This window comes from Pristiophorus japonicus, chromosome 18 (genome assembly GCF_044704955.1).
Source record: "Pristiophorus japonicus isolate sPriJap1 chromosome 18, sPriJap1.hap1, whole genome shotgun sequence".
In the NCBI taxonomy this organism is placed as follows: domain Eukaryota; kingdom Metazoa; phylum Chordata; class Chondrichthyes; family Pristiophoridae; genus Pristiophorus; species Pristiophorus japonicus.
In genome coordinates, this window is record NC_091994.1 from 6,881,325 (window position 1) to 6,906,440 (window position 25,116).

General features: G+C 50.6%; 1 protein-coding gene across 2 annotated transcripts in view; it reads right to left on the bottom strand.

Annotated features, from left to right (window-relative positions):
* Positions 1 to 1,249: 1,249 nt before the first annotated feature.
* slc5a5 (solute carrier family 5 member 5) overlaps positions 1,250 to 25,116 on the bottom strand; it is a 72,997-nt gene continuing 49,130 nt past the window's right edge. For both annotated transcript variants that reach the window (XM_070859609.1, XM_070859607.1), the window contains 7 exons: positions 21,581 to 21,651; positions 17,532 to 17,618; positions 13,836 to 14,041; positions 12,381 to 12,484; positions 10,508 to 10,620; positions 7,157 to 7,575; positions 1,250 to 3,541 (listed from right to left, as the gene is read on the bottom strand). In XM_070859609.1, coding sequence (XP_070715710.1) covers positions 7,378 to 7,575; positions 10,508 to 10,620; positions 12,381 to 12,484; positions 13,836 to 14,041; positions 17,532 to 17,618; positions 21,581 to 21,651 — 779 coding nt within the window. In that variant the 3' untranslated portion in view covers positions 1,250 to 3,541; positions 7,157 to 7,377. The remainder of the gene's footprint in view (positions 3,542 to 7,156; positions 7,576 to 10,507; positions 10,621 to 12,380; positions 12,485 to 13,835; positions 14,042 to 17,531; positions 17,619 to 21,580; positions 21,652 to 25,116) is intronic.

The following is a 25,116-nucleotide window of genomic DNA, read 5'->3' on the forward strand; positions in this document are numbered from 1 at the left end:
GTGGGGCCGGATTGGAGGAGTGCGTGGGGCCGGATAGCGGGAGTGTGTGGGGCCGGATCGCGGGAGTGCGTGGGGCCGGATTGGAGGAGTGCGTGGGGCCGGATTGGAGGAGTGCGTGGGGCCGGATAGCGGGAGTGCGTGGGGCCGGATCGCGGGAGTGCGTGGGGCCGGATCGCGGGAGTGCGTGGGGCCGGATCGCGGGAGTGTGTGAGGCTGATCGGGCCGGGTCGCGGTTGCCGTCGGGGACCAGCTCACTGGGCCCAATGCAGAACTCTGCAGCGATGGCCTTTCCCTTTAGGGGAGGGAAGGAGCCTCGCAATGTGGCAGCGCTGCACGCACACCGCCCTGCTGCGTCCTCCAGCGCTGCAGGAAGTGGAGCACCTGATTGAACGCTCCACTTCCTGCCTGCAGCGCAAACGCCGAACTTTTTTAAAGTTAGTAAACAGTAGCGCCTGCCGCTAATTTCTTCAACTTTTGAAAGTTAACGCCCGAAACGGGGCGCTCCTGGATTTCCCTCCCCGACCAACGTGTGCCAACACTCAGTGAGTTCGCTCATTTGTGCTAAATTAGGGCCAGTTTTGTACTTTGGGCCCAGGCTCACTGGGAAGCAGAGTTCAAATTCCACCCGGGCAGTTTGAGAATTTGTGTTTGTAAAAAAGTCCAGAAATAAAAAGTTGGAATTGGCAAAACTCACCATGATGTTGTTGGATTGTCGTTAATGTCATGTATTCAACCAGCATTGTAACCCATGTATAATCTGACCTAAGTCGTACACCGTGAGAACACTGACCACTAGGTGGGAGACACTCCTAACCTGGACCTTCAGGTACAAAAGGGGAAGCTCCACCCACCTTCATCACTTGGAGAGCTAAGGAATAAAGGACAGGTCACAGACTGACCTTCTCTCAAGCATGGGCCTCGTGTGCATTTATACTGTGTAGTAAGGACCTATCAGTTAATAACTCAACTGGTTCACCAACGTCCTTCAGGGAAGGACACCTGCTACCCTTACCCAGTCCAGACCTATCTGTGACTCCAGTCCCCACACCAACGTGGTAGACCCTTAACTGCCCCTTGAAATGGTCAATGAAACCCACTCGGTTGTTTTAAACCGCTACCAGTGGCTGAAGAAGGCGGCTGAGCCCCGTACTTCAGGACAACTAGGGACGGCCAATAAATGGCAGCCTCGACAGCAATGCCCACATCCCGTGAATGAATTAGAAAAAAAACTGGCTCGAGACTAGCCAGCCTCATTTCACATAGCTTCCTTAACAGCCTTGTTTTATTCTCTTGGTATTTATATTAATTTCACAGTACATTGATAATTAATTGCAATGACATTAAGAGTGATAACTGCCGTTAAATATCACTTCACAGGCTGCAATGCGTGGTACACTCAAAAAGATATTTGAAAGTTAATTAACTCACGATAAATATAGATTTTTTTTCACCTATCGGAATTTAACACAGATATCACGAGAAAAACAAAACTAAGAGAGATTAGAAAGAGACAACAAAAATAATCAGAATGTTAAAGATATTTCACAGAATCACAGAACGGTTACAGCACAGAAGGAGGCCATTCGGCCCATCGAGCCCGTGCCGGCTCTCTGCAAGAGCACCTCAGCCAGTCCCCCTCCCCCCACCCTTTCCACATAGCCCTGCAAAAATTATTCCTTTAGGTACTTATCCAACTCCCTTTTGAAAGCCGCGATTGAGCCTGCCTCCATCACCCTCTCAGGCAGCGCATTCCAGATCCTAACCACTCGCTGCGTAAAAATGTTTTCCTCGTGTCGACTTTGGTTCTTCTGCCAATCGCCTTAAACCTGTGTCCTCTGGTTCTCCACCCTTCCACCAACGGGAACAGTTTCTCTCTCTCTACTCTGTCCAGACCCCTCATGATTTTGAACACGTCGATCAAATCTCCTCTCAATCTTCTCTGCTCCGAGGAGAACAACCCCGGCTTCTCCAGTCTCTCCCCGTAACTGAAGTCCCTCATCCCTGGAACCATTCTCGTAAATCTTTTCTGCTCCCTCGCTAAGGCCTTCACATCCTTCCTAAAGTGCGGGGCCCAGAATTGGACACAATACTCCAGTTGGGGCCGAACCGGTATTTCATCCATTATAGGTGATCCCTCGAAACGAGGATGAGTTGCTTCCACGACAAAATAAGGGTGAGTTTACAGGTGTTTCGAAAGATGAACCCGAACTACACCCTCAAGGGTGGAAGCTGCCTGTGCGTGGATTTTTTTAACGTGTGGTAGCCATTGCACACCAGGCGGCCTGGGGTATTTTATACAGGTTCATCAAATGCCGGTCTTGCCAATGACGCCCGCAGCCCATGAACAAGTAAAATAAATTGTCTGCGTTTTCGGCGCCCTGGCTCTGGAACACTCTCTCTCGAACATCTCCTCCTTACTACATCTAGCACTCCCGCCTCGGAGTCAGAAGGTTGTGGGTTCAAGAATCCAGGGACTTGAATACAAAAAATCTAGCAGACGCTCCAGTGCAGTGCTGAGGGAGCGCTGCACTGTCGGAGGTGCCGTCTTTCAGATGAGACGTTAAACCGAGGCCCCGTCTGCTCTCTCAGGTGGAAGTAAAGGATCCCATGGCCAGTATTTCAAAGAGTTATCCCCGGTGTCTTGGCCAATATTTATCCCTCAATCATCATAACAAAAAAAAACCCCAGATTATCCGGTCATTATCACATTGGTGTTTGTGGGAGCTTGCTGTGCGCAAATTGGCTGCCGCGTTTCCCACATTACACTTGCTGTACAAGAGACTACACTTCAAAAGTCTTTCATTGGCTGTAAAGCGCTTTGGGACGTCCGGTGGTCGTGAAAGGCGCTATATAAATGCAAGTCTTTCTTTCTTCCATCTTCAAAAGCCTCCGACTTGATGGTGCCTCCAGTCACCTCCTCTAACTCTCCCGCTGCAGTTCAATGTCTATTGGCCTTTGAGAAGTGGCTTGGGGCCATTCCTTTCTTATAAGGTGCTTTATAAATGCAAATGTTGTTGCTGATTCTGGTTTTGATATCATTTTAGGTTTTTTTTTAAAAGTCTCCCGTACTTTTTTTCCCTCTCCATCATTAATTTTTAGGACACTTATCACCACGTTAAGCCTCCCCTGATTTCACCTTCGTATTGATTCTGCCACCATTCCGTAAACTCCCCTCCAGCCCATCCTCAAATTTCTTCTCCCTCCTCCTGCTTTTCCCCCTGGCGCCTCCCTCCACTCCTGGCTCGGACATGGCGTGGCGCTGCCAGCCAAGGTATCGCTCCACCGCAGTCCCGACTCGGGGGGAGTCAGCTCTCCTTCCAGCGACTGCTCGTAATCCCCTCGGATCCACGCCCTGCTTATTTTGCACAACGCTCCGAACTCCCAGGCACTGGAACACAGTCAGAAGCTGCACCTTGTTCCAGGGTACGCAGCTGTCGGGTACGTGCGTCCCACTGACAGGTTGCCATCGCAAACAGGTCCATCTCAAGTCACCGTGGCCCGTGTCTCGGAGGCTTGTCAGAAGTTTGGCATCACTATCAGGCTGAAGAACACAGAAGTTAGATACCAGCCTGTCCCTGGAAAACCTCATGTGCCACCTGTAATGTATTTGCTACATGGGTTCTTTGCTGAAGAATTCATAGCAACACGTTGCAATTAAGAACTAGTTGGTTTATTAACAAAGATTTAACAATCACTCGACACATTACCAGTTCATCCACTAGGCTCACAACTGCATACCTCATCGTGGATGACCTAGACCCAACTGGGTGGGGTCATTACCAATTCATCCACCAGGCTCACAATCACCTGCCCCATCATGGATCCACCGAACCCAACTGGCTGCGGTTTTGTTGAGTCTTGTGAACATCACGTGACTGGCTAAACCACTCACAATGCAACAGCTCTACAACTATTTTTGTAAGAACTTTTAAATCAAGTACCCCCATTTTTTAAGGGCATTAGAACCCACAAATCCAAATTAACACAGGAACTTTACCAAATTAAATTAAAATTCAGTTCCCGGGGGTGATGATGCACTCCAGTCCCTCCGGTGCCCACCTCTCGCGGAAGGCCGCGAGCGTACCGGTGGACACCGCGTGCTCCATCTCCAGGGACACCCTGGCTCGGATGTAACCGCGGAAGAGAGGCAGGCAGTCGGGCTGAACGACCCCCTCGACCGCCCCCTGCCTGGACCGGCTGATGGCCCCCTTGGCCATGGCAACAGCTCTACAAACCTGTGAGCATACTCGCAGGTGCATACATTACACCACCCAATATTAACATAAGAACAGAAGAAATAGTAGCTTGCTCTGCCATTTAATACAATCATGGCTGATCCGATCATGGACTCAGCTCCACTTCCCCGACCGCTCCCCATAATGGATTTATGAAAGGGAAATCATGCTTGATAAATCTTCTGGAATTTTTTGAGGATGTAACTAATAGAGTGGACAAGGGAGAACCAGTGGATGTGGTGTATTTGGTGTATTTGGACTTTCAAAAGGCTTTTGACAAGGTCCCACATAAGAGATTGGTGTGAAAAATTAAAGCACACGGTATTGGGGGTAATGTACTGACGTGGACAGAGAACTGGTTGGCAGACAGGAAGCAGAGAGTTGGGATAAACGGGTCCTTTTCAGAATGGCAGGCAGTGACTAGTGGGGTGCCGCAGGGCTCAGTGCTGGGACCCCAGCTATTTACAATATACATTAATGATTTGGATGAAGGAATTGAGTGTAATATCTCCAAGTTTGCAGATGACACTAAACTGGGTGGCGGTGTGAGCTGTGAGGAGGATGCTAAGAGGCTACAGAGTGACTTAGACAGGTTAGGTGAGTGGGCAAATGTATGGCAGATGCAGTATAATGTGGATAAATGTGAGGTTATCCACTTTGGGGGCAAAAACTCGAAGGCAGAATATTATCTGAATGGCGGCAGATTAAGAAAAGGGGAGGTGCAACGAGACCTGGGTGTCATGGTACATCAGTCATTGAAAGTTGGTATGCAGGTACAGCAGGCGGTGAAGAAGGCAAATGGTATGTTGGCCTTCATAGCGAGAGGATTTGGGTATAGGAGCAGGGAGGTATTACTGCAGTTGTACAGGGCCTTGGTGAGGCCTCACCTGGAATATTGTGTTCAGTTTTGGTCTTCTAATCTGAGGAAGGACATTCTTGTTGTTGAGGGAGTGCAGCGAAGGTTCACCAGATTGATTCCCGGGATGGCTGGACTGACATATGAGGAGAGACTGAATCGACTGGGCCTTTATTCACTGGAGTTTAGAAGGATGAGAGGGGATCTCATAGAAACATATAAAATTCTGACGTGACTGGACAGGTTAGATGCAGGAAGAATGTTCACAATGTTGGGGAAGTCCAGAACCAGGGGACACAGTCTAAGGATAAGGGGTAAGCCATTTAGGACTGACTCAGCGAATGTTAACCTGTGGAATTCCCTACTGCAGAGAGTTGTTGATGCCAGTTCATTGGATATATTCAAAAGGGAGTTAGATATGGCCCTTACGGCTAAAAGGATCAAGGGGTATGGAGAGAAAGCAGGAAAGGGGTACTGAAGTGAATGATCAGCCATGATCTTGTTGAATGGTGGTGCAGGCTCGAAGGGCCGAATGGCCTATTCCTGCACCTATTTTCTATGTTTCTATGTTTCTATGGTTCTACCCCTTATCCCCATATCGGTTAAGAAACTGTCTATTTCTGTCTTAAATGTATTCACTGTCCCGGCTTCCACAGCTCTCTGAGGCAGTGAATTTCACAGATTTACAACCACCTGAGAGAAGAAATTCCTCCTCATCTCAGTTTTAATTGGACGGCCCCTTATTCTAAGATCATGCCCTCTAGTTCTAGTCTCCCCCACCAGTGGAAACATCCTCTCTGCATCCACCTTGTCAAGCCCCCTCATAAACTTATACGTTTCGATAAGATCATCTTTCATTCTTCTGCATTCCAATGAGTAGAGGCCCAACCTACTCAACTTTCCTCATAATTCAATCCCTCATCCCCGGAATCAACCGAGTGAACCTTCTCTGAACTGCCTCCAAAGCAGTATTCCAGGTGTGGCCTCATCAATACCCTGTATAACTGTAGCAAGCCTTCCCTGCTTTTATACTCCATCCCCTTTGCAATAAAGGCCAAGATTCCATTGACATCGACAACTTGCATTTATATAGCGCCTTTAATGTAGCAAAACTGTATCGTGGCAGTTCAGAGGAGCGATTATCAGAAACATTCTAAAACCCAGCCTCATAAAGAGATATTAGGACAGGTGATCAAAAGCTTAGTGATACCCATCCGGGGTCACTGGACAGTGATCGGGAAACCCACATTAAAATGCATTATTGAACCATCCCAGGGCAGGTACACCACGGGTTAGATACAGAGTAAAGCTCCCTCTACACTGTCCCATCAAACACTCCCAGGGCAGGTACAGCACAGGGTTAGATACAGAGTAAAGCTCTCTCTACACTGTCCCATCAAACACTCCCAGGGCAGGTACAGCACGGGGTTAGATACAGAGTAAAGCTCCCTCTACACTGTCCTATCAAACACTCCCAGGGCAGGTACAGCACGGGGTTAGATACAGAGTAAAGCTCCCTCTACACTGTCCTATCAAACACTCCCAGGGCAGGTACAGCACGGGGTTAGATACAGAGTAAAGCTCCCCCTACACTGCCCCATCAAACACTCCCAGGGTAGGTACAGCACAGGGTTAGATACAGAGTAAGGCTCTCTCTACACTGTCCATCAAACACTCCCAGGGCAGGTACAGCACAGGGTTAGATACAGAGTAAAGCTCCCTCTACACTGTCCCATCAAACGCTCCAAAATCAAACTCAGAGTAAGGTTCCCCTACTCCGCTCTAACAATATGGCTCACCCTCAGCCAATACCAGAGAGCCCTCCCCCTTTTCCTGATATTTCATGCATCCTGAGCACCCCCAGTCCCGCCCCTCCCCCAGCCCCAGCCCCGCCCCCGCTCCCAGTCCCGCCCCTGCCCCCACCCCTGCCCCGCCCCTCCCCCAGCCCTGCCCCCGCTCCCACCCCACCCCCAGTCCTGCCCCACCCCCACCCCAGCCCCCAGCCCCATCCCCGCCCCCCCGGCCCCACCCCCACCCCCACTCCGCCCGCGCTGCCCCCGCCCACCAGATGAGATTGCAACTTCAGCATCAGCTAGTGTTTAATTCGAGGTAGTTTTGTCGTGTGATCCCGTCACTAGCAGGAACTGAATCGAGCCTTGGATTTACACAATGGAAGTGTGTGATGTACAGCTGCGATGGACAGGAGAGCTGGGGGCGGAGGCAGCCACGCTGATAACCATGTGTCAGACACCGTTGTGTCGGGTCTCTTGTTGGGAGGATCCTGCTTCAGACGCAGGTTTCCGGTAGCAAAGGCAAATCAACCACGAGCGACGATCGGTTCTTCTCCGCGATGGAGATCCATTGGGTGGCTTCCTCGGCCTGGTCTTCGGTTTCACCGAGACCTGTTCTTTCATTGACGGGAGGAATTGAAGTGGTCATTCCGCTGTGGTTCAGTGAGGAACTGTGGCTTTCCGATACCATCGCCTGCGAATAGGGAAACAAGTGGTGAGCGAGGTGAGGTGGAGTGTAACCTCCACAACAGAGAGCCATGTGCTGAGGGCCTGGTTGGACTATAATCAGATAAAGAAATAAAGAACTTGCATTTCTAAAGCATCCTTCATGACATCCCAAACACTTCACAGCCAATGAAGTACGTTTGAAGTGTAGTCACTGTTGTAATGTGGGAAACGCGGCAGCCAATTTGCGCACAGCAAGCTCCCATAAACAGCAATGTGATAATGACCCAGATAATCTGTTTTTTGTTATGTTGATTGAGGGATAAATATTGGCCCCAGGACATCGGGGATAACTCCCCTGCTCTTCTTCGAAATAGTGCCGTGGGATCTTTTACGTCCACCTGAGAGAGCAGGCGGGGCCTCGGTTTAACGTCTCATCTGAATGATGGCACCTCCGACAGTCCAGCACTCCCTCAGCACTGCATTATGCCTAGATTTTATGCTTAAGTCTCTGGAGTAGGGCATGTTCGTTTAGTGGTTGATGGAACAGTGAAGGTTGAGAGGAGATTTGATCGAGGTGTTCAAAATCATGAGGGGTCTAGACAGAGTAGATAGAGAGAAACTGTTCTTATTGGTGGAAGGGTCGAGAACCAGAGGGCACAGATTTAAGATGATTGGCAGAAGAACCACATGAGGAAAAACATTTTACGCAGCGAGTGGTTAGGATCTGACCTTTGGAAAAACATTTTACGCAGCGAGTGGTTAGGATCTGGAGTGCGCTGCCTGAGAGGGCGGTGGAGGCAGACTCAATCGTGGCTTTCAAAAGGGAGTTGGATAAGTATCTGAAGGAAAAAAATTTGCCGGGCTACGGGGAAAGGGCGGGGGAGTGGGACTGGCTGAGGTGCTCTCGCAGAGAGCCGGCATGGGCTCGATGGGCCGAATGACCTCCTTCTGTGCTGTAACCGTTCTGTGATTCTAAAATTACCCGCAGGGATTTGTAACGTGGTGTTCATCTTAGAAACATAGAAACATAGAAAAGAGGTGCAGGAGTAGGCCATTCGGCCCTTCGAGCCTGCACCATCATTCAATGAGTTCATGGCTGAACATGCAACTTCAGTACCCCATTCCTGCTTTCTCGCCATACCCCTTGATCCCCCTAGTAGTAAGGACTACATCTAACTCCTTTTTGAATATATTTAGTGAATTGGCCTCAACAACTTTCTGTGGTAGAGAATTCCACAGGTTCACCACTCTCTGGGTGAAGAAGTTTCTCCTCATCTCGGTCCTAAATGGCTTCCCCCTTATCCTTAGACTGTGACCCCTGGTTCTGGACTTCCCCAACATTGGGAACATTCTTCCTGCATCTAACCTGTCTCAACCCGTCAGAATTTTAAACGTTTCTATGAGGTCCCCTCTCATTCTTCTGAACTCCAGTGAATACAAGTCCAGTTGATCCAGTCTTTCTTGATAGGTCAGTCCCGCCATCCCGGGAATCAGTCTGGTGAACCTTCGCTGCACTCCCTCAATAGCAAGAATGTCCTTCCTCAAGTTAGGAGACCAAAACTGTAAATAATACTCCAGGTGTGACCTCACCAAGGCCCTGTACAACTGTAGTAACACCTCCCTGCCCCTGTACTCAAATCCCCTCGCTATGAAAACCAACATGCCATTTGCTTTCTTAACCGCCTGCTGTACCTGCATGCCAACCTTCAATGACTGATGTACCATGACACCCAGGTCTCGTTGCACCTCATCTTAGTGTTGATTGTGTCGGGTGAATTGAAGCATTGTTGATCAGTTAGTCTACTGCAGAGCCAGACATACCCTCCCCCCTTGCCCTGTAGAATGTGAAATAGAATATGGGACACAAGTGTTGCAGAGGGCAAGGGGGCTGTCACAGGTTTGTCGGAGTCTAAATGGGGAAATTCTCAAGGAGTGCAGTCACGGAGGAGCAAAAGCTGGAGTATGATGAAGCAACGAGATACCAATTGCAATGCACTGTGTTTAAATTAAATCAATTTGGACTAAAGCTGGCCACCCAGTTATCCCTTCCGTGCAAAAACTACTTCCATGCCACGTCGAAATGGATGCCATCCAAGAGATGTTGCCCATCCTCCTTCCTTGAGGTCAGGGCCCATCCTGAAGCTGACCAATGACGACACTGCGTCACAGAGTGGTCAGGAAAGAAGCTATGGGTCGAAGTTGGTTCTGGCCATTTTGGAGGCGCCCGAGTGCTGATTTTAGCTCCGGGCATTAGGAGCGGCCTCAAAGTCCTAAATTCAGTGTTTACGCCCAAAGGTGAGAGAGCAGCGCTAAACGGTGGCGTCGCACACTCGCCCTCGGGCGGGGGCTCGGGGGCCGACTGGAATTCCCGCCGGGAGGTTGCCTCCGTGCCGGAAACAAAACGTGAAGAAAAAAGAATAACTGCAACTTCTCTGATCCACACACACACACACTTCCCCGCTCGTAAAACAAATGGAAACATGCAGAAATAAAGAGAGAGAGAAACTTAACCTTCCTTTCTGGCCGATTGCGTCCGAGACCCGCTCTGTTACGACAACTTTTTCCAGGCTGTACAGCCGCCGGTTTGTACGGACAAAGCAAATGTCGCGGCAGAGGCGCCAAAGCGGCGCTGCGCGTTGGGTGACCTCACCACGCGGGTGTCGTCAGCCGGCCCAGCGCAGCCTCTTGGGCGCCTCTGCCAAAGAGCCGATCAGTTTAGGGCGAGGCGTCGCTGCCGCGTACCGCCAATTGTCAGCCTCTGCCGCCCGTTAGCCGCCTCCCCCGCGCGGTAACCGGCGGCGTACAAAAAAAAACAATTTCCGACCCCTTCGTGTTTGCACAGATTCCCCGGACACCAAGCGTGCTGTCTGTGAGCAGCAGTGGGTGGGGGACAGGGTGAATATTGCGTGCGCGGCTGTGCTGTGGTCAGTTTAATATTGCTCATGTGTCGCCCTTACCGCCTTGTCCTTCAATTGCTCAGTTTCTTCAGTTTCTGGTACGGAACCTGACTTCCCTTTGGAAAGATCACACCACAGTAGACCATCGGCAATGTCTTTTCTCTGGGTTGGCCCTAAGAACATAGCAAAAGAAAAGACTATCAAGTACACTTACTCTCCCATCGAAGCTCATCTCTCCAGAACCCTGACTCCCCATCGAAGCCATTCATTCTAGAACCCTAACTCCCCCATTGAAACCATTCCCTCTAGAACCCAAACTCTCCCATTGAAGCCATTCCTTCTAGTACCCGAACTGTCCCATTGAAGCCCATCACTCCAGTACCCTAATTCCCTCATTGAAGCAATTCCCTCCAGTACCTTAACTCCCACATTGAAACATTCCCTCTAGAACCCTAACTCCCCCATTGAATGCATTCCCTCTAGAACCCTAACTCCCCCATCAAAACCATTCCCTCTAGGACCCTAACTCCCCCATTGAAACGGTCCCCTCTAGAATCCTAGCTCCCCCATTGAAACACATCCCTCCAGAACCCTAACTCCCCCATTGAAACCATTCCCTCTACAACCCTAACTCTCCCATTGAAGCCATTCCTTCTAGTACCCGAACTGTCCTATTGAAGCCCATCTCTCCGGTACCCTAATTCCCTCATTGAAGCAATTCCCTCCAGTACCTTAACTCCCACATTGAAACATTCCTTCTAGAACCCTAACTCCCCATTGAATGCATTCCCTCTAGAACCCTAACTCCCCCATCAAAACCATTCCCTCTAGAACCCTAACTCCCCCATTGAAACGGTCCCCTCTAGAATCCTAACTCCCCCATTGAAACACATCCCTCCAGAACCCTAACTCCCCCATTGAAACCATTCCCTCTAGAACCCTAACTCCCCCATTGGAAACGTCCCCTCTAGAACCCTAACTCCCCCATTGAAACATTCCCTCTAGAACCCTAACTCCCCCATTGAAACCGTCCCCTCTAGAACCCTAACTCCCCCATTGAAACATTCCCTCTAGAACCCTAACTCCCCCATTGGAACCGTCCCCTCTAGAACCCTAACTCCCCCATTGAAACATTCTCTCTATAACCCTAACTCCCCCATTGAATGCATTCCTTCTAGAACCCAAACTCCCCCATTGAAACCATTCCCTCTAGAACCCTAACTCCCCCATTAAAACCATTCCCTCTAGAATCCTAAGCCCCCATTGAAACATTCCCTCTAGAACCCTAACTCCCCCATTGAATGCATTCCCTCTAGAACCCTAACTCCTCCATCGAAACCATTCCCTCTAGAACCCTAATTCCCCCATTGAAACCGTCCCCTCTAGAACCCTAACTGCCCCATTGGAACTGTCCCCTCTAGAACCCTAACTCCCCCATTGGAACCGTCCCCTCTAGAACCCTAACTTCCACATTGAAACACATCGCTCTCGAACCCTAACTCCCCCATTGGAACCGTCCTCTCTAGAACCCTAAGTCCCCCATTGGAACCGTCCCCTCTAGAACCCTAACTCCCCCATCGAAACAATTCCCTCTAGAACCCTAACTCCCCCATTGGAACCGTCCCCTCTCGAACCCTAACTCCCCCATTAAAACGGTCCCCTCTAGAACCCTAACTCCCCCATTGAAACACATCCCTCTAGAACCCTAACTCCCCCATTGAAACACATCCCTCTAGAACCCTAACTCCCCCATTGAAACACATCCCTCTAGAACTCTAACTCCCCCATTGAAGTCCTTCCCTCTCGTCTATTATAAATATTAATGCAAGTCTTCTTTTTCCAATTTTTAAAAAAGTTTGATAAATAGCAAAATAATACTCCCATTCTCACACACCTTCCTTCCAGGATTTAGCCTGAAGTTTAACACAGCTACCTGTTAAATAACTGACTCCGATTCCAACGATCACGGTTGTTAATGTTCCCAGAATTCCATAGTAAAGGTAAGATAAGGCATAGAACGTATCCGTAATGGCGGTTCTAGAAAGGAAAGGACATTAAAACTTTTGGAGATGTCAGTAGCCCAATTGCCTCCTCTCCTACCCTGACCCCGGACGTGTAAGCTCCTCTCCCGCCCTGATCCGTGTTACATAAGAAAGGACCCCCAGCTCTCTCTGTACTGCAGCACTTTGCAATTTTTCTCTATTTAAATTATAATTTGCTTTTCTTTAATTTCTGCCAAATTGGATAACCTCACATTTTCCAACATTATACTCCATCTGCCCACTCACTTAGCCTGTCTATATCCCTTTGCAGATTTTTTGTGTCCTCCTCACAATTTGCTTTCCCACCCATCTTTGTATCATCAGCAAACTTGGCCACATTACACTCGGTCCCTTCATCCCAGGGTTGTGATGCCTTTTCCCTGCCTGATCCTAGACGTGCAGCCTCCTCTTCTCCCCAGATCCAGATGTGCAGCCCCCTCTCCCTCCAGATCCAGATGCGAACCCCCCAGATCCAGATGTGCAGCACCCCCCAGATCCAGATGTGCAGACCACCTTCCCAGATCCTGGTGTGCAGCCCCCATCCAGATGTGCAGCCCCCGATCCAGGTGCATAGCACCCCCCCCCCCCACCCTGACCCTAGATGTGCAGCCTCCTCCAACCCCAGATCCAGATGTGCCGTCTCTGTCTTTATTACAGCCATTTCTCCCTGGGTCGTGAAGGAGGGATTTGCTCTGAGATAAGAGAGAGCAAGGACGGAAAGTAATGTGCTAATTCGAGGAAGGACGTTCTGGCTATTGGAGTGCAGCGATGGTTCACCAGACTGATTCCAGGGATGGCTGGAATGACATATGAGAAGAGACTGGATCAACTGGGCCTTTATTCAACTGGAGTTTAGAAGAATGAGAGGGGATCTCATAGAAACATACAAGATTCTGACGGGACGGGACAGGTTAGATGCAGGAAGAATGTTCCCGATGTTGGGGAAGTCCAGAACCAGGGGACATAGTTTTAGGATAAGGGGCAGGCCGTTTAGGACTGAGATGAGGAGAAACTTCTGCACTCAGAGAGTTGTTAACCTGTGGAATTCCCTGCCGCAGAGAATTGTTGATGCCAGTTCATTGGATATATTCAAGAGGGAGTTAGATATGGCCCTTACAGTTAAGGGGATCAAAGGGTAAGGAGAGAAAGCAGGAAAGTGGTACTGAAGAAATGATCAGCCATGATCTTATCGAATGGCGGTGCAGGCTCGAAGGGCCGGATGGCCTACTCCTGCACCTATTTTCTATGTTTCTATGTAAGATGGTGGCAGTGGCCCGGGACATGGGATGCCGATGGCACTGAGACGGGTTTATGAAGCTTTGTGATATAGCATGTATTGTTCTCACCTCTCCATCGGCCCAGATGTCTGCGTCACGGCATCAACAGGCCACGCGCTGCTGTTCATTGTCGTGTTGGAGCTGTACAAAGCCTGACAGCTGCTGGTGTTCAATGGCAAGACCCCCATAATCTCAGGGGTGGGAGGGTAGAGGATCCCGCCGATGGACACCCAGAGACAAACTGCAAATCCAGCTGCCATGCCTGAGAATACACCCTGGAAAAAGAGAGAGAGAGAGAGAGAGAGAGACCACACAGAGGAGTAATTCATCCAAATGATCATCTGGTTAATGGACCCAGAGAGCCACAAAGCAGCCCGCTTAATCGGCACCTCATCCACCACCTTCAACATTCACTCCCTCCACCACCGGCGCCCCCTGGCTGCAGTGTGCACCATCTACAAGATGCACTGCAGCAACTCGCCAAGGCTTCTGCGACAGCACCTCCCAAACCCGCGACCTCTACCGCCGAGAAGGACAAGGGCAGCAGGCGCATGGGAACACCATCACCTCCACGTTCCCCTCCCAGTCACACACCATCCTGACTTGGAAATATATCGGCCGTTCCTTCATCGTCGCTGGGTCACAATCCTGGAACTCCCTCCCTGACAGCACTGTGGGAGCACCTTCACCACACGGACTGCAGCGGTTCAAGGAGACGGCTCACCACCACCTTCTCACGGGGCAATTAGGGATGGGCAATAAATGCCGGCCTTGCCAGCGACACCCACGTCCCAGGAACAAAGTAAACAAACATTAATACTAGGAGACCAATGACATATATGAGGGAACTGAGGGATTGATGGGTTAGTTTGAAGGAGCACAATACATGGAACGTACACAGCACAAAAACAGGCCTTTCAGGCTAACGGGTCCATGTCGGTGTTTATGCTCCACACGAGACTCCTCCCACCCCGCGGCATCTCACCCCATCAGCATATCCATCTAATCCTGTCTCCCTCATGCATTTATCCAGCTTCCCCTTAAATGCATCATCTTAGGCAGTCCCTCGGAGTCGAGGATGACTTGCTTCCACACTAAAATGAGTTCTCAGGTGACTGAAGAGTCCAACGTGGGACCGACAGTCCCTGTCACAGGTGGGACAGACAGTGGTTGAGGGAAAGGGTGGGTGGGACTGGTTTGCCGCACGCTCCTTCCGCTGTCGATGCTTGATTTCTGCATGCTCTCGGCGACGAGACTCGAGGTGCTCAGCGCCCTCCTGGATGCACTTCCTCCACTTAGGGCGGTCTTTGGCCAGGAACTCCCAGATGTCGGTGGGGATGTTGCACTTTATCAGCGAGGCTTTGAGGGTGGTCCTTGAAATGTTTCCTCTACCCACCTGGGGCTCGCTTGCCGTGTCGGAGCTTCGAGTAGAGCGCTTGCTTTGGGAGTCTCGTGTCAGGCATGTGGACGATGTGGCCCGTCCAGCAGAGCCAATCGAGTGTGGTCAGTGCTTCGATGCTGGGGATGTTGGCCTGGTGGAGGACACTATGCAACTAGACTATTCGCCTCAAGCAGTCCATGAGGTAGCGAGTTCCACATTCTCACCATTCTCTTGGTAAAGAACCTTCTCTTGATTTCCTTGTTGGATTAATTAGTGACGATCTTATATTCACGGACCCTAGTTTTGTGACCCAGGGCCACCACTATCATACCAGCCGTGGCTCAGTGGGCAGCACTCTCCCCTCTGAGTCAGAAGGTCATGGGTTCAAGTCCCACTCCAGAGACTTGAGCACAAAAATCTAGGCTGACACTCCCTGTGCAGTTCTGAGGGAGTGCTGCACTGTCGGAGGTGCTGTCCTTTGGATGAGACGTTAAACCGAGACCTCGGGCATCTGCTTTCTCAGGCTCTATTTCGAAGAAGAGCCGGAGAGTTATCCCGGGTGTCCTGGGGCCAATATTTATCCTTCAAACAACATCACTGAAAAAAACGATTATCTGATCATTATCACATTGCTGTTTGTGGGAGCTTGCTGTGCGCAAATTGGCGGCCACGTTTCCCACAATACAACAGTGACTACACTCCAAAAGTACTTTATTGGCTGTAAAGCACTTTGAGACGTCCGGTGGTCGTGAAAGGCGCTACAGAAATGCAAGTCTTTCTTCCGGAAATACGAGCTTTCGCTCTCAAATCTTCCAGCGGTGGTCAGTAGCATCAGAGGCCCAACGGATTGAATCATTGGGCCAATCGTGTCTGTGTCGGCTCTCTGAAAGAGTTATCCACTTAGTCCCACTCCCCCTGTTCTTTCCCATTTACCCCTGCAAATATTTCCTGGTCAAGTATATGTCAAGGACAAATAAAAAAATCAAAATAAAGCAATTAAAAGCTTGTAGTTATATAGTATCTGTCACCAAAACACTGGAGTGTAGTCACCGTTGTTACGTAGGAAAGGTGGCAGCCAATTTGAGCACAGCAAGCTCCCACACACAACAATGAGATAAGTAACGAACTAAATTGTTTCAGTGATGTTGGTTGAAGGATAACGAGGCACAATGGCTTTTTGTCTGGTGGGGGGAGGGTCCGACAATGGGGCTGTGAGTGCCGGGCTGCTGGCCCGCTCGATCGCGTCCTTGGCGGCTGCAGAGCGCACAGTGGCCCTCCCCGTTAATTGAGGGGGGGGGGGGGTGGGAGGGGGGGGGGGGCGTTGTAGCAGGTCAGCGCCCAACTTCCTTTGAGGGGCGCACGGCCCAGATCTGCATTGGGGGCGGGACCTCTGGGCCGGGCTGCAAGAAGCCCCGCCCCCAGAAGGTAATTACCTCCAATCGGGGTGAAGGGCAGCCCCTACCCTTTATATATGACCATATTAAACCAATGGGTGAAGGGGACAAGCCACTTGGTATTAAATGAATGTAATGCGGAATTCTGTGCTACATTACACCAAGAGACCCCAGATAAGCAAGACAGCTGCAACAACAATGACAATAACTTGCATTTATATAGCGCCTTTAATGTTGTAAAAACATGTCGAGGGGCTTCAGAGGGGCGATAGTAAGAAAGATTTGACACCCAGCCACACAAGGCGATATTAGGGCAGGGTCAACGAGGCAGTTTTTAAGGAACGTCCTAAAGGAGGAGAGAGTGTTAGAGAGGCGGGGAGGTTTAGGGAGGGAATTCCAGAGCTTAGGGCCCAGGCAACTGAAGGCACGGCCGCCGATGGTGGAGATTAAAATCGGGGGACGCGCAGAAGGCGAGAATTGGAAGAGAGCAGAGATCTCGGGGGAGTTGTGGGGCTGGTGGAGATCATAGAAACATAGAAACATAGAAAATAGGTGCAGGAGTAGGCCATTCGGCCCTTCGAGCCTGCACCGCCATTCAATGAGTTCATGGCTGAACATGCAACTTCAGTACCCCGTACAGAGATAGGGAGGGGGCGAGGGCCATGGAGGGATTTGAAAACAAGGCTGAGAAATTTAAAATCGGGGCGTTGACAGACCGGGAGCCAATGTGGGTCAGCGAGCACAGGGGGCGATGGGTGAACTCGATGGTGTATGTTAGGACACGGGGCAGTAGAGTTTTGGATGAGCTCAAGTTTACAGAGGGTGTAAGGTGGGAGGCCGGGCTGAAATAAAAAATAGGACAGGATCCCAGGGTCTGATCCTCCAAAGTGCCCTGCCCCACACCCACTTAAGGACCACGCATTGATGCAAGCGATGTAGGAACCGCCTCTAAAGAAGCCACCTTGTCAAACAATCTAAGCCCGTACTTACCGTGGTGTTAGCTGGCGGAAGAAATATGCCAAGGATGAAGGCTCCCAACAAAGGATTACTGATGACACTCATCACTGTGAAGGAGCCCTGGAGAGAAGTTCAAATATTTTACACCGAGAACTTATGCGAGACCCGGTGGGCCATCGTGTACAACAGGCGATATCGGCTCAGGCACCCGTTGAACAGCTCTCTCAGTTTTTGCTTCATTGGAAACCAAGAAAGGTATTTCGTAGAATCACAGACTGGTTACAGCACAGAAGGAGGCCATTCGACCCGTCGAGCCCGTGCCGGCTCTCTGCAAGAGCACCTCAGCCAGTCCCACTCCCCCCACCCTTTCCCCGGTCACCCTGCAGCTTTTCTCTCCTTCAGGCACTTATCCAATTCCCTTTTGAAAGCCACGATTGGGTCTGCCTCCACCGCCCTCTCAGGCAGCGCACTCCAGATCCTAACCACTCGCTGCGTACAAATGCTTTTCCTCATCTCGCCTTTGGTTCTTCTGCCAATCACCTTAAACCTGTGCCCTCTGGTTCCCGACCCTTCCCCCAATGGGAACAGTTTCTCTCTCTCTTTACAAATACTGTGGAGGCTGGAATCTGAACTAAAAACAGAAAATGCTGGAAACCTCAGAGGGTCAGGCAGCATCATTTCGAACATTCGCCAGTTCTGACAAAGGGTCATCGGCCCAAAACGTTAACTCTGCTTCTCTCCACACGCTGCCCGAACCAGCTGAGATTTTTTTCTATCTACTCTATCTTCTACCCCCTCCGCCACCCTCACGTTCACCCTGCAATTTCTGCCTCTTCTCTCCCTCACGCACGGACCGACACTAGGAGATTGGGTGTGTCGCCCAAGTGCCTGAATCTGGACATTGAGTGTGGGAGGCATGGCAACCGTGGAGGTGGATCCCATCCTCACCCGACCTGACATCCAAACCCCATGGACCCTCCAGAAGGGAGTTCGGTGGCTCGTGTTCAGGAGTGGGGACACTGGCTAGAGGCACTGAGGACAATTACTGTCACACCAGTAAGATGGGATATAAGAACATAAGAATTAGGAACAGGAGTAGGCCACTTGGCCCCTCGAGCCTGCCCCGCCATTTAATAAGATCACAGCTGATCATCAACCTCAACTCCACTTTCCCGCCCGATCCTCATATCCCTTGACTCCCCGAGTCCAAAAATTTATCGATCTCGGCCTTGAATATACTCAACGACTGAACCTCCACAGCCCTCCGGGACAGAGAATTCCAAAGATTCACCACCCTCTGAGTGAAGAAGTTTCTCCTCATCTCCGTCCTAAACGGCCAACCCCTTATCCTGAGACTGTGACCCCCCTGGTTCTAGACTCTCCAGCCCGGGGGGGGAAACTAACTCTCAGCATCTACCCTGTCGATCCCCCTCAGAATCGTCGACCTCAAAGCCAGCTCAGAGCAGGCCCACGGACTGAACGTCGGATCTTTCCTGCTCTGTACAGCTCACTTCGGCACTGAGCCATTGGGAGCCAAACCGATAAACATAGAAACATAGACAATAGGTGCAGGAGTAGGCCATTTGGCCCTTCGAGCCTGCACCACCATTCAGTAAGATCATGGCTGATCATTCCCTCAGTACCCCTTTCCTGCTTTCTCTCCATACCCCTTGATCCCTTTAGCCGTAAGGGCCGCATCTAACTCCCTCTTGAATATATCCAATGAACTGGCATCAACAACTCTCTGCGGCAGGGAATTCCACAGGTTAACAACTCTCTGAGTGAAGAAGTTTCTATATTCCTAACAAGATTATTTCCGGATAGAAGTCTTTCAACAGAGCGTTTAAGTTCCATCAATTCCACAAAATAAGGGGGGAGATAGTCGGTTGTATAACACCCCTGTTATCGACACGGAAGCAACATTTGTTTTGCGCTGCGCCCGTAGTGCCCCCCAGTGGCCCCGCCAGAGAACGCTGGCGAGACAGAGCTGTCCCAGGGTGCTAAGGGAAGGAGTGACTGCCTTGAGTGTGATTTATATATTTTTTTTGCGATTTATTTGGGGTGAGTAATGTATCAGGAATGATTTTTGTGTTTTTTGTTCCGATTCTTTTTGTTGCGGGCTCTTTAGCACGGGATATTGCTCACCCGGTCTAGCACCCGAAGAGAAGTGTGGAATAGTACTCCACTCCGCTCCGCTGTCAGGGCCCAGCTGCGGAATTTTGTGGCTCCCGTCACTAACCATTTCCCGCCGCTAAATTTAGTGAGCGCCCGACATTCGCGCCTTAAGTTCCCTCCAACCGAATTTCCAGCCCAAGACCTTCTCACCTTCTCTGGTTCCCTGTCTAGGCTGCAGACAGGAAGACTGGTCGACATGATCTAGATTATTAGCCCAGGCCTCAGGTTTACTTGTCCAGTAACAGAGGGGTGCAGCAAAGTAGTGCTCATGTTCCTGAACTCGGAATCCAGACAACGTGAGTTCTAATCCCACCAGGGCATTTTTTGGATTTTGAACTCAAAATAAAGTCAGCAAATCAAAAGCTGGGATCACTAAAAGTGACCATCAAGCTGTCGGATTGTTGTAACAACCCCGAGCGGTTCACTAACGTCGTGCGTGGAAGGAAACCTGCCGTCCTTACCCGGTCTGGGTCTCCAGGTGACTCCAGTCACAGACCGGCGTAGTTGACTCTTAACTGCCCTCTGAGGAACATAAGAAATAGGAGCAGGAGTCGGCCATACGGCCCCTCGAGCCTGCTCTGCCATTCAATAAGATCATGGCTGATCCGATTATGGACTCAGCTCCACTTCCCTGCCCGCTCCCCATAACCCTTCACTCCCTTATCGGTCAATAATCTGTCTATCTCCGCCTTAAATATATTCAGTGACCCAGCCTCCACAGCTCTCTGGGGCAGATAATTCCACAGATTTACAACCATCTGAGAGAAGAAATTTCTCCTTGTCTCAGTTTTAAATGGGTGGCACCTTATTCTGAGACTATGTCCCCTAGTTTTAGTTTCCCCTGTGAGTGGAAATATCCTCCCTGCATCCACCTTGTCGAGGCCCCTCATTATCATAAGTTTCAATAAGATCACCTCATTCTTCTGAACTCCAATGAGTAGAGGCCCAACCTACTCAACCTTTCCTCATAAGTCAACCCCCTCATCTCCGGAATCAACCGAGTGAACCTTCTCTGAACTGCCTCCAATGCAAGTATAGGAGTGGCCACTCAGACAGGGGAAGCTTAGGGGATGGGCAATCAGTGCCAGCCTTGCCAGCGACACTCACGTCCCCACAATTAAATTTAAAATATAGCCACTTCTCTACCGTACTTGTACCCCAGTTTATCAGGAATCGAGAGAGACTATTCCCGCTGGTTGGGGAGTCTAGGACTAGGGGGCCCAGGCTAAACATTAGAGCCAGACCTTTCAGGAGTGAAGTTGGGAAACACTTCTACACACAAAGGGTGATAGAAGTTTGGAACTCTCTTCTGCAAATGACAATTGATGCTAGATCAATTGTTCATTTTAAAACTGAGATCGATAGATTATTGTTAATCAAAAGGCATTAAGGGATATGGGGCAAAGGCGGGTATATGGAGTCATGTGCGCGCACTAGGTCCGTGCAGCAGAGCAGGTCTCCAGTCGTCCTGGTTAACCCTTGCCACTGGACCAAGACCTCGCTCTGTCAAGCCCGTGTGGTGGCTGATGTGCAACGGCCACCACACGTCAAAAAAATCCACCCACAGGGATCTTTCACTCCATCAATTGGAGTTCAGGACTGGAACATCGGGTCCTTCATTGAACTCGTGTGGAAGCAAGTCAGCCTCGTTCGAGGGACCGCCTATGGTGATGATGATGGAGTTAGGTCGCAGATCAGCCAGGATCTCACTGAATGGCGGAGCAGGCTCGAGGGGCTGAATGGGCCTCCTCCTGCTCCTGTCTTCCCGTCAGGAGAGCTTGCGCCGTTTGATTTTAAGATGAGCAAAAAGCCGTCCGCTTCTCCGCACCCGAGCCCCGTCCAAAAACTGAAGTCGCCCCATCCCCCATAAGGCGGCAAATCTCGAGCCTACCTGGATTTCAACGTACCTGCAAGACCCCTCCACCAAGCAGGGAGGAAAACGCGGCAAATACAACGCAAGCCGTACCGTACATCAAAGCTGAAAAAAGACCAGAGAGAAGGTATTTACATCAACGACAAATTGCGTTTATACAGACATCCCCCGGGATCTGCTCGACCTATTGGAAAAATAACAAGATTTTAACGCACTTCATGAACACCCACCCGCTGGGCCGGGGGGTGGTAGCGGGGAGGGTGTGGAACCCCAATCGCCGTCCCTGATGTTGGAGCCGGGGGGACTTGGAGGACCTGGAGCTGTTTTGCGGCCCGGTCTCTCCGTGCTCCCCGGTGACGGACCCCCGTCGGCTGCATCTTCCCGGCCCGGCATCCCGGGGGGGGGGGGGGGGGGAGCCCAGGGAGGACTGCTCTGCCGACGATCCTGGGGGTGGGATCGTGACAGAGGTAGGGCCGGGTGGTGCGGCCGGGCCGTTTGCCGTACCCGGTGCGGTCGACGGACCGGCTGCTGGTGGCGAGGGAAACGGGGACTCGGCGGAGGGCGCAGGAGAAGGTCTGGAGCCAATCACCAGTGAGGCGGTGGATCTCCTCGTGCCTCGCCGTTAATACAGTGAAACGTTCCACAGAGCTCCACGGCAGTGTTATCAAACAGAATTTGACACCAAGCCACATAAAGCAACATTAAGGCAGGTCACCAAGAGTTTGTTCAAAGAGGGAGGTTTGAAGGAACATCCTGAAGGAAGAGGGAGATGTTTAGGGAGGGAATTCCAAGGCTTAGGGCCCAGGCAGCTGAAGACACGGCTGCCAATGATGGAGCGATTATAATCAGAGATGCGCAAGAGGGCAGAATTGAAGGAGAAAGAAGAAAGACTTGCATTTATATAGCGCCTTTCATGACCACCGGACGTCTCAAAGCGCTTTACAGCCAATGAAGTACTTTTGGAGTGCAGTCACTGTTGTAATGTGGGAAACGCGGCAGCCAATTTGCGCACAGCAAGCTCCCACAGACAGCAATGTGATAATGACCAGATAATCTGTTTTTTGTTATGTTGATTGAGGGATAAATATTGGCCCCAGGACACCGGGGATAACTCCCCTGCTCTTCTTCGAAATAGCACTATGGGATCTTTTATGTCCACCTGAGAGAGCAGGCGGGGCCTCGGTTTAACGTCTCATCTGAAAGACGGCACCTCCGACAGTGCGGCGCTCCCTCAGTTCTGCCCCTCTGACAGTTCAGCACTGCCTCAGCACTGCCTGCATTTTTGTGCTCAAGTTCCTGGACTGGGGCTTGAACCCACAACCTTCTGACTCAGAGGAGAGTGTGCTGCCCACTGAGCCACGGCTGACACTCCAGAGATCACAGCGCAGAGATCTCGGAGGATTGTACGGCTGAAGGGCGGGGTGGGGGGGTGGGGGTTTACAGAGATAGGGAGAGAGGTGGGCCATACGAGAAGCAGCCACCTCAATAAGTTGACGTTGGCAAGCTGGAAACGAGAAGGACCTTTTGAAGCTCAAGCCCTCGCTGTGACTAATTTGTTGCTTCAGCGTGGACTTTACCCAGCTCGTGTAATCTCCTGAGGGTGGGGACTGAGCAGAGGGAAAGCATCCAATGAGATAAAACTCTAAACATTCTCGCTGCCCTTCAGGATAATCTTTGCAAAAACTCAAGGATATCAATCATACATTACATTGCATTATTCAACCCTGACCAGTCGCATTCCACAGATAATATTCCTTGGCCCCAGTAGCGTAGAACCCATCCAGAAAAACACTTGATGATCTGCTACACTTATCCTGATGGCTTGCAGTCCTGCTGTTAACCTGTTGTGTCTCTGTAACTTATTTGCTTCATGGGTTCTTTGCTGAAGAACTCATAGCAACACCTTGCCGTTAAGAACTAGTTGGTTTATTAACAAAGATTTAACAATCACACTACACATTACCAGTTCATCCACTCGGCTCACGACTGCATACCTCATCGTGGATGGCCCAGACCCAACTGGCTGGGGTTTTATTGAGTCTTGTGAACAACATGTGACTGGCTAAGCCACTCACAATGCAACAGCTCTGCAAACCTGCGAGCCTACGATACAGCCTCCAGCTCTTACTGGGCATGTTACACAGAAATACAGAGTATTTACAGCACAGAAACCAACCATTTGACCCAATTGGTCAATGCTGACACCAGCTCCTCCCACCTTACTTCATCTCACCCGATCAGCATATCTTTCTATTCCCTTCTCCCTCATGTGCTTATCCATCTTTCCCTAAAATGCACCTCTACTATCCGCCTCAAACATTCCCTGTGGTAACATTCTCACCACTCTCTGAGTAAAGAAGTTTCTCCTAAATTCCTGATTGGATTTATTAGTGACGATCTTATATTGATGGGCCCCTAGTTCTGGTCTCTCCCACAAAACGAGTGGGTAGGGAGAGATTAAAAAATTCATGTGGAGCACGTATACAGTTCATACACCAGGACGCCACCGATAATGATGAAAGTGCTCCTCAACGGCATCCCAGTATCAATGGAGTTAAACACGGGGGCCAGCCAGTCCCTGATGGGTATCAAACAGTTCGAAAAGTTGTGGGCGTCCAAGGCTAGGAGGCCAAAATTATCGCTGATTGATGCACAGCTACGGACTTACACAAAGCAGATCATTCCGGTGCTAGGCAGCGCCACGGTAGTCGTGACCCACAAAGATTCGGAGAACAGGTTGCCACTCTGGATTGTCCCAGGGGACGGTCCCGCACTACTGGGGAGGAGCTGGCTTGCTGTCATGAACTGGAAATGGGGCGATGTCAATGCAATTTCCTCTGTGGAGCGAGTATCATGCTCACAGGTCCTGGACAAATTTGACTCATTATTTCAACCCGGCATCAGCACTTTCATGGGGGCCAAGGTAGTGATTCACATAAACCCGGACGCCAGACAAGTACACCACAAGGCCAGAGCGGTGCTTTACGTGATGCGGGAAAAGATAGAAGGCGAATTGGACCGCCTGTTGAGGGAAGGCATCATCTCGCCAGTCGAATTCAGTGACTGGGCGAGCCCGATTGTGCCGGTGCTCAAGGCGGATGGGTCGGTCAGGATATGTGGTGATTACAAGGCCACCATCAATCGGGTGTCACTCCAAGACCAGTACCCACTACCGAGAGCGGAGGACCTCTTCGTGACGCTATCTGGTGGCAAACCTTTTTCAAAATTGGACCTGACCTCAGCTTACATGACCCAGGAGCTGGCAAGTGAGTTGAAGAAGCTGACCACCATCACGTCACACAAGGGGTTGTTTGAGTACAACAGATGTCCGTTCGGGATTCGCTCGGCCGCCGCGATCTTCCAACGAAATATGGAAAGCCTCCTCAAGTCGATTCCAGGGACGGTGGTTTTTCAGGATGACACCCTCATCACGGGTTACGATACTGAAGAACACCTCCACAACCTGGAGGAGGTGCTACGCAGACTGGACCGGGTAGGTCTGCGACTGAAAAAGGCGAAGTGCGTCTTCCTAGCTCCAGAGGTAGAATTCCTTGGGCTGAGGGTAGCAGC